Consider the following 14432-nt stretch of genomic DNA (forward strand, 5'->3'; position numbering starts at 1 on the left):
TTATTTTTTTATAAATGATAATAAATATTTTCTACATTTACAACACTTCCTTGTGGCATACATGTAATGGTGGTTCTTTGCAAATTTTGCATAGATTATGTTCTTCAGACCGTTTTCAAGCCGCTTTGTGGGCGCTCTTATTTACGTGCCTCCACTTCGACAGTGTCTTATCCCCGTCATCTTTTTTCGTACCCGTAGTTTTCAGCGCTTCCATAGCGAGTCTACTGACAGATATAAGTTAGAACTGTACGCTACTTTGTATTAGAAATGGCAACAGCGGAGGACGAGAAAAAGAAGGAGCTTATTGACTACGGCAGCGACGACAATGGCAGACGCATGCACATTTTTATGACTTACGCAGACCCCCAAATACACATCAGCAGGTACCAATACCGTATTTTTCGGACTATATGTCGCAGTTTTTTTCATAGTTTGGCCGGTGGTGCGACTTATACTCAGGAGCGACTTATGTGTGAAATTATTAACACGTTACCGTAAAATATCAAATAATATTATTGAGTTCATTCACGTAAGAGACTAGACGTATAAGATTTCATGGGATTTAGCGATTAGGAGTGACAGATTGTTTGGTAAACGTATAGCATGTTCTATATGTTATAGTTATTTGAATGACTCTTACCATAATATGTTACGTTAACATACCAGTTGGTTATTTATGCCTCATATAACGTACACTTATTCAGCCTGTTGTTCACTATTCTTTATTTATTTTAAATTGCCTTTCAAATGTCTATTCTTGGTGTTGGCTTTTATCAAATAAATTTCCCCAAAAAATGCGACTTATACTCCAGTGTGACTTATATAAGTTTTTTCCCTTCTTTATTATGCATTTTCGGCTGGAGCGACTTATACTCCGAAAAATACGGTAGCTAGGAAAAGTTGGTTTTGCATAATAGGTCAAAACAAAGCGCTCGATAATGTCTCCTAATAGGTGCCATTTTGAGGTCCTTATGCACACACCATAATAATACTCGTATGTTGAAGCACAGTACGTCTGACTACAGTAACCGTAATGCTACGACAATCCATCAAGCGGTACGGCTTTTTAGCTTATCAAAGTCGTACTAAAACATTTTGACAGATTTTTGAGCGCCGTGTGTAATGTCTTGGCTAGGGTGTGCCAAATTTAGAGAAAACCTCACAATAATGTCTGATTGAATGCTAAAAACGTTATGACAGACCACCTGAAAAAAACAGAATGGAATTTTTATTTATTTTACTGAATAACATGCCCAGAATATACATGAAAATAAAGAATGTGGGATTTTTAAAATATTAACTATGAACGGTAAAACACTGAATATTGACAACATATGAATGTCTCAATCGACATATTTTACAATCAAGCGAAACGCAACAACAATGCAACAAACACAGCGAAATATGAACGCGAAGGGTAAAAAAAACCCCACAGACAATCTGATATATCACTAAGCTTTACAACTTTGTTGTAAAAATCTCCTTCCACGTCTGTCCCTGACACCCACATTTCAGGCTCGCTCTGGAAACACTCTGTGGAAACTCTCCCCACCCACACTGCTTGGTACCTCGTCTGAGCTGCTGTGACGTAGATCACCATAGTAACTAATTAGATGACCATAGTAACTAATTAGATGACCATAGTAACTAGTATATCATGCAAAAGCACAGATTCCAACCATTGAAATACTTTGTATAGTTCAAGACTTATTACGGCCATTAGAAAACATGACTGCACATCATAATGGTGGCTACACTTTCCATCTTAAAGATCTAAAAAAATTATTTAGGATTGTCCAATGGGCCAGATTAATTTTCCGAGGTCTGCTATAGAGTAGCAGTGCTGGGTCAGAGCGCCCCCTGGTGTTTAAATGTTGCACACCCACTCATCTGTGCCCTCCTCCCCCTTTCCCTTTCTCTCTCTTTTCAGTATTCTCCCAACATGACGATGAGTGTGTGATTTTATTTTTCCTCTTTTTTTTTTTGTATTTTTGTTTATCTTCCACTCCTATTTCGTACCCATTTTTTTTAATTTTGGGATTCCTCCGCAATCCTTACCTCGCCTCGGATCGCGCCACCTCCACCTTCACCTCCCCCCCATTCCTCCTCGCACACGACCTCCGCTCCCATCTGGGGGTGTCCATCCCCTCCCCCCCCTGCCGTTACCCCCCACCCTCCTCCACCTCCCCCACCTCCACTTGGGTGAACTGTGCGGCCCCACGCAGCCCTCCGGAGCAGCCCTGGAGCACGCTGGGACTCTAATCAAGACGGGCCCTCCGGGAGCGTGCAAGATGGCCACCGGCCCGAGCAGGAAGCTGTCACAGAGCAACAGGAAGAGCCTCTTCTCGGACCCGGGCCCGAGCCTCCCCGGCTTCCTGTCCGCTTCTAGACAATGAGGACACACTGGAGGGTCGAGGAAGGAGACTGAACCAGGACACAATGTTGGCTCTCTTCTGGAAACTTCATCAGATTTGAGTTTTTTTTTTTTTTCAAGTTTCGAAACGTGCTGTTGCGAACGGATCGAACGGACGTGACCTCCCCCCCGACCCTTGACATTATTCTCTGTTTGTGTACATTTTCAACAGAGGTGTTGTGATAATCCGTGAATTTTACGATTTTTGTTCCCCCCCTATTTTATGTATGTGTTGTATCATTGCTGTTTTTATTTTAATATTGTATTATTGTTATTAATTATATTGCTATGGTAATTTTTAAAGATTAGGATCAAATTATTAGTTGTTTTTTTTGTTTTGTTTTTTTTACTTTGAAGGCGAATGGAAAAACATGTATCTCCAAGTTAGTTTTTTTTCTTTGTATTCCAAAGATTTTTGGGGGGGAGATAGGTGATAAACATTAATACCCACCAAAAATAAGGATAAAAATACAATTTTGATTTTTTGCATCATCTTTTTCTGTTTATTTTAATTTTTAAATACTTAATTGACCGTAAATGTTTTGGGGTATTGAAAGAAAATGTAGTGATGCATGTTTTTCACTAGTCAGGGTCAACAAATCCAACTTTAGTGATGTGACCGCACTGCCCCCTACCGGTAAGACTACAGTATATCACTTGCTAATGAAAACTCTCTAAATTGCGTTTTTGAATTACAAAACGCTCCTTTAATTGTTTTTCTTCTTTTTGGATACAGAAAATTACTTCAAAAATTGGACAAAAACACCCTTTTTTTTAACTTTTTGAGGGGATTTAAGGAAAATATGGAGATCCATGCTTTATTATAGTTGACGATCACAATTGTGTGTGCACAAATCTAAACTTAAATGATGTGACGTCACTTCCCCCCTGCAGCTAAGACTACAATATATCCACCAATTTTTGACCCTCTATTTTAGATAAACATAAAACTACACTAAAATGTGTATAAAAACACACTTGTTTGGAAGATTGGTGTACATTTTTGCATAACATTACATGATAATGAAAACATGTATCTCCAAATTGTGTTTTTGTTTTGTTTTCATTTAAAACTATTTGTTTTGGTGCAAAAAAATACTAAATGTATTTTTTAAACAAACAACCTTTCTGTAAAAAAAATGGAGATCCATGTTTTCACTAGTCAGCAGCAACAATTTTGTGCGCACAAATCCAATCTTTAATGATGTGACGTCACTGCCCCCTCCTGGTCAGACTGCAGTATATCACTTACTAATGAAAACATGTCTCTCCAAACTTTCACTTTTGAATTCAAAAACCCCCCTTTAATTTCTTCTTCTTTTTGGATACAGAAAATTACTACAAACATTTGGACAAAAACAATATATATGTTGTTGTTTTTTTAACTTTTTGAGGGGATTTAAGCAAAATATGGAGATCCATGCTTTATTATAGTCGATCATAGTTGTGTGTGCACAAAGCTAGACTTTAATGATGTGACGTCACTGCTGCTAAAACGACAATATATCCACCGATTGGCCTATTTTTGACCCTCTATTTTGGATAAACATAAAACTACACTAAAATGTGTATAAAAACACACTTCTTTGGAAGATTGTTGTACATTTTTGCATAACATTACTTGATAGTGAAAACATGTATCTCCAAATTGTTTTTTTTGAAAACACTGTTTTGGTGCAAAAAATACTCAAAAACGTTGTATAAAAATAACATTCTGTACTTTTTTGGCGGGATCCATGTTTTCACTAGTCAGCAGCAACAATTTTGGGCGCACAAATGCAAACTTTAATGATGTGACGTCACTGCCCTCTCCTGGTCAGACTGCAGTATATCACTTACTAATGAAAACGTGTCTCCGAACTTTTATTTTTCTTCCTTTTGGATACAGAAAAAGACTGCAAAAATACTATTTTCCGTACTTTCTGATCATAATTATGTGTGTACAAATCTAAACTTTAATGATGTGACGTCACTGCCCTTTGCTGCTAAGACCAATTGGCCTATTTTTGACCCTCTTTTTTTTTTTTTAGATAAACATAAAACTACACCAGAATTTGGATTAAAACACAATTGTTTGGAAGATTTTTGTACATTTTTGCATTGCATTACTAGATAAAGAAAACATGTATCTCCAAATTGTGTTTTATTTAAAAACGCTCATGATTTATTTATTTATTTTTTGGGGAGGGTCCAAAAATACTCCCAAATTTTGTACAAAAAAACTAATTTTTTTTGGCGAGATTATGACAACATTTGGAGATGCATGCTTTTCACTAGTCATGTGCGCACAAATGTCCAAGTGATAGAAATGGATGGATGGAAATCCAAACTTTAATATGACCTCAATAGTAAAACTGGTTTTGTTGTTGTTGCATAGCATCAAATACTATTGAAAACACGTATCTCCAAATTAGGGTGTTTTTTAACGCTGTCATTTTCTTTATTTTTCTTTGTCGAAAACATTTGATTCAAATCGACATGTTCTTTGATGTTTGGAAGATTAAAAAAGTGGAAATACATGCTTTTCACTAGTCAGTGACGTCACTCCCCCCTGCTGGTAAAACCACAATATATCCAGCCTCAGGCCTTTTTCTTTTTTACACTAAATATTTATTTTGTACGGAGCCCCTAAAGGGACATGGAGGAAATTAGTTTTTTTTATAATTTTTTATTTATTTATTTATATTTTTTAGACATGTATCTCGTGTCTAAAAATATATAATAAATTTTATAAATTATAAAAAACAAAAAATTTTATAATTTTTTTTTTTAGACATGTATCTTGTGCGCTTAACTTTTTATAAAGTTATAAAAAAAAATGTTTCTAATTTTGAATGTTTTTATTTTTTTAGACATGTATCTCGTGCGCACGAGATACATGTCTAAAAAAAATAAAAACATTCAAAATTAGAAACATTTTTTCCCCCCATGTCCCTTTAGAGGCTCCGTAATTTTGCATATAATCCCTTGCTAATAAAACATGTATCTCCAAAATCCTTTTTTTTTTTTTTTTTTTTAAATCTTTATTTTTGGGGCTGTACAAAAATACTAACAAAAAAAAAGAATAAAAACATGTTTGTAAAAAAAAATAAAAATAAAAATAAAAATGTGGAGATACATGCTTTTCACGAGTGCACACAAAACGAAACTTTAATGATGTGACTTCACTGCCCCCTGCTGGTGAGACTACAGTACATCCATCCGTTGGGATTTCTTTTTTTTTTTTTTTTGACACTTAACCCTAATCAAAACCTGGAAGAAATGCACAGTTTTATTTATTCATGGACTTTTTTTTTTTTTTTTTTTCATTTTGTTGATTGTTTTGATTTGGAGAGTATTATTCTTGTAGTAGCGAAAGTGTGTAAATATGCAGACGCAGTCAGCACTCATGCGTGTCATCCCCACTCATGTCGTCACTCATGCTGCTCGCACCACTTCCGGTCGTTTTCTTTCTAGTCGTCCACCGGTGCATTTTTCCCGTTAATCCATGGGGGGTCCTGGTGGTAGCAGCATCCTTTTTTTGTCTCAGTTTGAATTGAAGCGGCCATTAAACTAACTTTTTTTTTTCCCCTCATTGTTTTTGTAAATACTGTAAAATGCATTTTGATATCATTGACATGTTTTGATATTTCCAAAGCCAGTTGGAACAGGAACCCACTTATTGTTCTTTAAGAGGGGAACTTTTAATGAACTTTTCATGTTCTCTTACAACACATTTCAAAGGCGCACTCACACTGGACCGTGTCACTTTGTGACACAACTTTTTGGACTTTTGTTTATTCCCGGCGCTTTTGTTGACGTTGACTCGGTGGCTTACTTTGAGGCAGCGGGAGAGATCCGATTATATTGTCTGCGTTGACTTTGTAAATGATTTTGAGTCATTTTCTTTGTTTTTACTACGGACGGTGGAGTTTATCGAAAAATATCGCGTCGATCGTACAAAAGCATCTGCTTTACCATGTGGATTATTTTGAGTCATTCTCTTTATTTTTTACTACAGACAGTGGAGTTTTATCGAAAATATCACGTTAAACGTGCACGCCCTGTTTGTGACAAAAGCATCACTTGCTTTACCATGTGGATTATTTTGAGTCACTCTCTTTATTTTTTACTACGGACGGAGTTTATCGAAAATATTGCATTGATCGTACACGCCCTTTGTGTGACAAAAGCATCTGCTTTACTATGTGGATTATTTTGAGTCATTCTCTTTATTTTTTACTACGGACAGTGGAGTTGTATCGAAAATATCGCGTCGATCGTACACGCCCTGTTTGTGACAAACGCATCACCTGCTTTACCATGTGGATTATTTTGAGTCATTCTCTTTATTTTTTACTACGGACGGAGTTTATCGAAAATATGGCATTGATCGTACACGCCCTTTGTGTGACAAAAGCATCTGCTTTACCATGTGGATTATTTTGAGTCATTCTCTTTATTTTTTACTACGGACAGTGGAGTTTTATCGAAAATATCACGTTAAACGTGCACGCCCTGTTTGTGACAAAAGCATCACTTGCTTTACCATGTGGATTATTTTGAGTCACTCTCTTTATTTTTTACTACGGACGGAGTTTATCGAAAATATTGCATTGATCGTACACGCCCTTTGTGTGACAAAAGCATCTGCTTTACCATGTGGATTATTTTGAGTCATTCTCTTTATTTTTTACTACGGACGGTGGAGTTGTATCGAAAATATCGCGTCGATCGTACACGCCCTGTTTGTGACAAACGCATCACCTGCTTTACCATGTGGATTATTTTGAGTCATTCTCTTTATTTTTTACTACGGACGGTGGAGTTGTATCGAAAATATCGCGTCGATCGTACACGCTCTGTTTGTGACAAACGCATCACCTGCTTTACCATGTGGATTATTTTGAGTCATTCTCTTTATTTTTTACTACGGACGGAGTTTATCGAAAATATGGCATTGATCGTACACGCCCTTTGTGTGACAAAAGCATCTGCTTTACCATGTGGATTATTTTGAGTCATTCTCTTTATTTTTTACTACGGACAGTGGAGTTTTATCGAAAATATCACGTTAAACGTGCACGCCCTGTTTGTGACAAAAGCATCACTTGCTTTACCATGTGGATTATTTTGAGTCACTCTCTTTATTTTTTACTACGGACGGAGTTTATCGAAAAATATCGCGTCGATCGTACACGCCCTGTGTGTGACAAAAGCATCTGCTTTACCATGTGGATTATTTTGAGTCATTCTCTTTATTTTTTTACTACGGACAGTGGAGTTTTATCGAAAATATCACGTTAAACGTGCACGCCCTGTTTGTGACAAAAGCATCACTTGCTTTACCATGTGGATTATTTTGAGTCACTCTCTTTATTTTTTACTACGGACGGAGTTTATCGAAAATATGGCATTGATCGTACACGCCCTTTGTGTGACAAAAGCATCTGCTTTACCATATGGATTATTTTGAGTCATTCTCTTTATTTTTTACTACGGACGGTGGAGTTGTATCGAAAATATCGCGTCGATCGTACACGCCCTGTTTGTGACAAACGCATCACCTGCTTTACCATGTGGATTATTTTGAGTCACTCTCTTTATTTTTTACTACGGACGGAGTTTATCGAAAATATGGCATTGATCGTACACGCCCTTTGTGTGACAAAAGCATCTGCTTTACCATGTGGATTATTGTGAGTCATTCTCTTTATTTTTTACTACAAACGGAGTTTATCGATAATATCACGTTGATCGTACACGCCCTTTGTGTGACAAAAGCATCTGCTTTATACCATGTGGATTATTTTGAGTCATTCTCTTTATTTTTTACTACGGACGATGGAGTTTATGGAAAATATCACGTTGATCGTACACGCCCTGTGCTGTGACAAAAGCATCATCTGCTTTACCATGTGGATTATTTTGAGTCATTCTCTTTGTTTTATTAGGGACAGTGGTTAAAGTTAAAGTGCCACTGATAGTCACACACACACTAGATGTGGTAAAATTACCCTCTGCATTTGACCCATCCCCTTGTTCCACCCCCTGGGAGGTGAGGGGAGCAGTGAGCAGCAGCGGTGGCCGCGCTCGGGAATCATTTTGGTGATTTAACCCCCAATTCAAACCCTTGATGCTGAGTGCCAAGCAGGGAGGTAATAAGTTCCACTTTTACAGTCTTTGGTATGACTCGCCGGGGTTTGAATCTATCTCAGGGCGGAGACTCTAACCACAAGGCCACTGAGTCGGTAACTTGGTATTTATCGGTTAGACCATCTTGAGATAGGTTAGTTTTATCCTACTGATGATGTGTTGTTGCAATGGTCATTCTTCAGAGTTCCTTATGGTTCTGGATGCTGTGGGGCGGTCTTGGTTGACACGACTCTGCGACATCGTGTGGACATCTGGGGCGGTGCCTCTGGATTGGCAGACCTGGGTGGTGGTTCCTGTCTTTAAGAAGGGGAACCTGAGGGTGTGTTCCAACTTTCTTTGGATCGCACTCCTCAGCCTTCCTGGTAAGGTGTACTAGAGAGGAGGCTACGCTGGATAGTCGAACCTCGGATTCAAGAGGAGCATTGTGGTTTTCGTCTGGTCGTGGAACTGTGGACCAGCTCTGTACGCTCTGCGGGGTCCTTGAGGGTGCATGGGAGTTTGCCCAACCAGTCTACATGTGTTCTGTGGACTTGGAGAAGGCATTTGACCGCTGCTCAGAGAGTATGGGGTATCAGACTGTCCGATCGAGGCGGTCCGCTCCCTGTATGATCAGTGTCAGAGCTTGGTCCGCATTGCCGGCAGTAAGTCGGACCCTTTCCAGTGAGGGTTGGACTCCGCCAAGGCTGCCCTTTGTCACCGATTCTGTTTACAATATTTATGTACAGAATTTCTAGGCGCAGTCAGAGCGTTGAGGGGATCCGGTTTGGTGGCTGCAGGATTAGGTCTCTGCTTTTTGCGGATGATGTGGTCCTGATGGCTTCATCTGGCCAGGATCTTCAGCTCTCACTGGATCGGTTCGCAGCCGAGTGTGAAGCGACTGGGATGAGAATCAGCTCCTCCAAGTTCGAGTCCATGGTTCTCGCCCGGAAAAGGGTGGAGTGCCATCTCCGGGTTGGGGAGGAGACCTCGCCCCAAGTGGAGGAGTTCAAGTACCTCAGAGTCTTGTTCACGAGTGAGGGAAGAGTGGATCGTGAGATCAACAGGCCGATCGGTGCGGCGTCTGTAGTGATGTGAACCCTGTATCGGTCCATCGTGGTGAAAAAAGAGCTGAGCCGGAAGGCAAAGCTCTCAATTCACGGGTCGATCTACATTCCCATCCTCACCTATGGTCATGAGCTTTGGGTTATGACTGAAAGGACAAGATCTCGGGTACAAGAGACCGAAATGAGTTTCCTCCTCCGGGGCTCTCTATTAGAGATAGGGTGAGAAGCTCTGTCATCCGGGAGGAGCTCAAAGTAAAGCTGCTTCTCCTCCACATCGAGAGGAGCCAGATGAGATGGTTCGGGCATCTGGTCCGGATGCCAACCAGACCCCTCCCTGGGGAGGTGTTTAGGGCACTTCCAACCGGTAGGAGGCCACCGGCAAGACCCAGGACACGTTGGGAAGACTATGTCTCCCGGCTGGCCTGGGAAAGCCTCGTGATCCTTCGGGAGGAACTAGACAAAGTAGGTGGGGAAAGAGAAGTCTGGGTTTCTCTGCTTAGGCTGCTGCCCCCGCGACCCGACCTCGGATAAGCGGAAGAAGATGGATGGCATTTATCGTTATTGATAACTGTCAGGAAAAGCTATCACGTTGATTACATGTCTTACATCATCTGCTTCAACCTTGGGGATTATGTTGAGTCATTCTGTCCATCTAAATGACAGGAGGGAAAAGATTCATATGGCCCCTTTCTTGGGTGGATCTCACGTGAGAGGAAGAGGGTGTTAATCATTTTTGCAATGCAGTCTGCTGAAAATGATGGAAATCGCCACTCTACGTAGCAACTGACGCTTAAACACTCTTTAAACAAATTTTAAGAAACTCTACACTGGCACGCCTCATATTCGTCACTTTTCATGTGTTAGGTAAATTTTGACGAATGTGGTCGTATGAGTCCTCTTCCTACCGTACATTTACCGTTATTGATAACTGGCAGGAGAGGCTATCACTATAAGCGCGTATTAGGCGCTTTACCCTTGTGGATTATTTTGAGTCATTCTGCTCAGGTATTTATCGAAGATATCCCATTGATTACACACGTAATCTTGTGCGTAACGAGCGCATCATTGGCTTTAACCGTGTGGATTATTTTGAGTCATTCTGTTTATTTTAACTGCACGTGGTTGCATTTGTCGTTATTGATAACTGGCAGGAGAAGCTATCACCTGGATCGTACACATCTAGTGCGTCAGAAAGGCTTTACCTTGTGGATTATTTGGAGTCATTCTGTTCATTTCTAGCCGGCTATCACCAGTAACTGGCGGGAGGAGTGATGATACCCTGCAGTGGATGTTTGTGTTTTGCATAACAGGTTCTACCTTTTTCTCAGATGTCTATCTCTGAAAAAGAAACAGACCCAATTTACGTTTTGATTTAGTGGATTATTTGAAATAGTTCTGCTTATTTTTTTTATTATGGAAGGCAGGGTTCATAATCATGAATAACCAGCAAGAGAAGCAGTCACAGTAATGACATGACTTGCCGACGTCGCACACTTAATTTTTGTATTTTTTTTTTAACTCGTTAATTTTACCATAACAAACTTGCAGCTCAGTCACCAGAATTTTACTGTCAAAATTACAGCAATTTTTTTTAATTATTATTTTTTTTTTACAGTGCATTACTGTAAATAGACAAGCAGTGCCACTGTTATTTTTACAGTAACATTCTGGCGACTGAGCTGCAATTTCTTTCTTTTTTTACATTTTTTTTACCATAAAATCTACCGTTCTTGTTTTTACAGTGTATTACTGTAAACGGAAAAACTTATTTTTGAAAGGAAAATTCTTGCAGCTGTTGACCGTAAAATCTATAATGTTTTTTTCCCCCCAGCGCTTTACTGTAAAGGGAAAACCGTACCACTGTTGTTTTTTTTTACAGTAAAATATCCCACCCTTAAATTTAAGGTACTGTAGTAACAATACTTTTACTGTGTTTTTAGGGTAAAGTTCTGGCAACTGAGCTGCCGTTTATTAAAAAAGAAATCTACAAATATTTATTTTTACAGTGCATTACTGTAAATTGACAGTAATTCCAACAACTGAGCAGTTAATTGTTTTTTACTGTAAATTTACTTGAAATGGGAATGGTACCACTTTTATTTATACAGTGAAATACTAGCTGCTGAGTCGTCAGAATATTACCATAAAATATACTTTAAATGGAAAAAAGCTATGAATTTTTACGTGTTTTAGTTGTCAGGAGTGACCAACTTTTCCTAGTGTGAGTGCGCCGTTCGTATAAGCTCTTATTTGAATAAGTGCTAAATTGAGGTTAAAACTTAGCGTATTGGAAATGTAAATTGCGACAGAAGTTGTCGACACATGTCCTTTCTTTTTCTTACCTTATGGAGGGTTTCTCTTTAAATCCATTTTCATTTGATTTGGTTTTGAAAACTGTCAAAAACTGCAATCCAACTTGTCTGTCTTTTATTTTCTTACTGTCCTGTAAGAAGACGTCACAGCATCGAGGATCTTTTCTGTATTTCTATTGTGCTGATTGTAAAATATTGTACCATTTAAAAACAAAAAGGGGGGGGGGGGGGGGGGGGTGACATGTTCAGTTCCTCTGATTTTATTTTTTATGATGTCCTTGATGACAAGGCAGTATTGATTATATTCAATTGCTTTGGATCATGTTAGGGTAGTTTTTCCCCCCCATCCTTAAATGTCTCGTGTAGTTTCAAAAAACAAAAAGGTTAAAAAATATTCTATGTATGTTTCTTTATATTGTAAAGTTTCTTTAGATGAAAAAATGTTATTTGGGGGGGAACTGCATTGATAATTAATAAATGTATATATTTTTTTGTTTTTTAATTTTATTTTGAAGTTGTGGTTTTTTGCTTGTGTCCCCCCTTGTTGTAGATACATATTCAAACAAATAAAATGACTTCACTCCTTTTGCCATGAGCTCGTTTTCAACAATCTTTTTACAATATTATCTAGAAAAAAAAGAAAATAACTTTTTCAACTGAACTTGTTTCATGATTTTGCTAGTGTTTGAATGTTTGTTTTTTGAAATGTAATTTCTTTCAAATACCTATAAAGTATGATTCTAAAACTATGATTTTTTAAAAACTAAATTATAGTACAATTACCATAAGTTATACTAATTACTATTAGTATATTATATAAAAAACAACAACCAAATAGACATTTAAAAAATTCTAAATAAACAATTATAAACACAATTTTAAAAAGTATTTTGTAGTATCCTATACTTGTGAATGAAGGAAAATATCAGGCAAATATATTTTGAACAAATATTTGATTGTGTATATAAATACAAAGTAAAATATCAGATTTTTTTTTACACTATTTAGATTTTTTTCAATGTACATTATATTTGACTAAATACAGGTAAGTTGGAGGACTAATCTAAGGGACATGTATTTTGTCATGGCTGAAGAAGAAGAAAAAATACATATTTAGACACATTTGAGAGAATTATACTTTTTATTATCATTTATTTTATTATATGCATATTTTAGACAATTATAATGAATTATGTTTTAATTTATAATATATATACATATGTAATTTTTTGGATGATTATATTTATTATTTTTATGTGTATATATAATTTAGACAATTATATTTAAATATTTTAAGTATTAGAAGTATAAGTATTTTATAAGCAAATGTTTTGTGTAAAATGTAATATTCGTTTTAACATAAATATTGTTATCTAAAGTATTTGTATTTATAATATATATTAAAAAAAAGTTTAAAAACACTAATTTTATTATAAATATTTCAGACAATTGCATTTTAGACTACAAAGATAATTATCTTTATTGTTACTACTATTTAAATTTTGTATAATTACATTTAGAATGCAAAGGAATTGGATCGGACACGGCGTGAAGGTAAAGACATTTTTAATTATGACTATAAAAAGAACAAACGAAAGGCGCGCACACGGCGGAGACTCAAACTTAGCGAATGAAAACAAAACTAACACTAAGACAGAAACTATGGACATGACATGAAACAAAACCAAAACTTACGTGGCATGGCATGAAACAAACAATCGCATGAAAACAAGTTAGCACAGAGCATGGTATGGAATAGCAGAGGTAATGTCGCCAGCCCGATTGCCTGGCTTAAATAATAAAGTCTTGATTAACACCAGGTGCGTGAGTCCAACACATGAAACAGGTGAAATTAATGGTTGTCATGGTGACAAAGCAAGGGAGTGAAAACAGGAACTAAAAGAGTCCACAAACCAACGGAACATAACCAAACAAAACATGATCAAAAGACATGACAACCACAGCTATCAATTATAGTCAGGAGCGCCTTGCACGGAGGCTCTAACATGGTACTCTTATGGATATTAAATCCCCCCATTATAATTATATTATCTGCGTGCGTCACTAAATCAGCGACAAACTCTGAAAATTCACTGATAAAGTCCGAATAGAGCCCAGGGGGGCGATGGATAACAGCCAGATGGCGAGATAGCGGTGTGACAGACCTCATAGTAAGCACCTCAAATGATTTATATTCATTACTTAGATTAGGGCTAAGGTTAAGGTTTTCATTGGATATTTAGTGTGACCCCTCAATCCCTTTTAAGGGGACGAGCATAATGTGCACTGTATAGTTAAAGCGGAAAAAACCTCTTCTGGTTTTAGCCAAGTTTCACTAAGATCAATGACATTAAGATTGTTGTCTCTATAATGACCTCAATAACTAATAACTTTTTGGGAGACAATGATCTGATGTTTAAAAAGCCTATATTATAGGTAGTGGACTGTTTTGAGGAATTTTTGTTCATGGTATCCATAATACTGATATTAATAACGTTACGTTTATTTTGTTTATTGCACCTTAAATAA

The 14432-nt window shown here is 37.4% G+C and overlaps 1 protein-coding gene across 3 annotated transcripts in view; it reads left to right on the forward strand.

Annotated features, from left to right (window-relative positions):
• LOC133611396 (single-stranded DNA-binding protein 3) overlaps positions 1-4066 on the forward strand; it is a 126504-nt gene extending 122438 nt beyond the window's left edge. For all 3 annotated transcript variants that reach the window (XM_061968131.2, XM_061968130.2, XM_061968132.2), the window contains one exon: positions 1931-4066. In XM_061968131.2, coding sequence (XP_061824115.1) covers positions 1931-1960 — 30 coding nt within the window. In that variant the 3' untranslated portion in view covers positions 1961-4066. The remainder of the gene's footprint in view (positions 1-1930) is intronic.
• Positions 4067-14432: the final 10366 nt, after the last annotated feature.

The sequence above is a fragment of the Nerophis lumbriciformis genome, linkage group LG08 (assembly GCF_033978685.3).
Source record: "Nerophis lumbriciformis linkage group LG08, RoL_Nlum_v2.1, whole genome shotgun sequence".
Lineage (NCBI taxonomy): Eukaryota > Metazoa > Chordata > Actinopteri > Syngnathiformes > Syngnathidae > Nerophis > Nerophis lumbriciformis.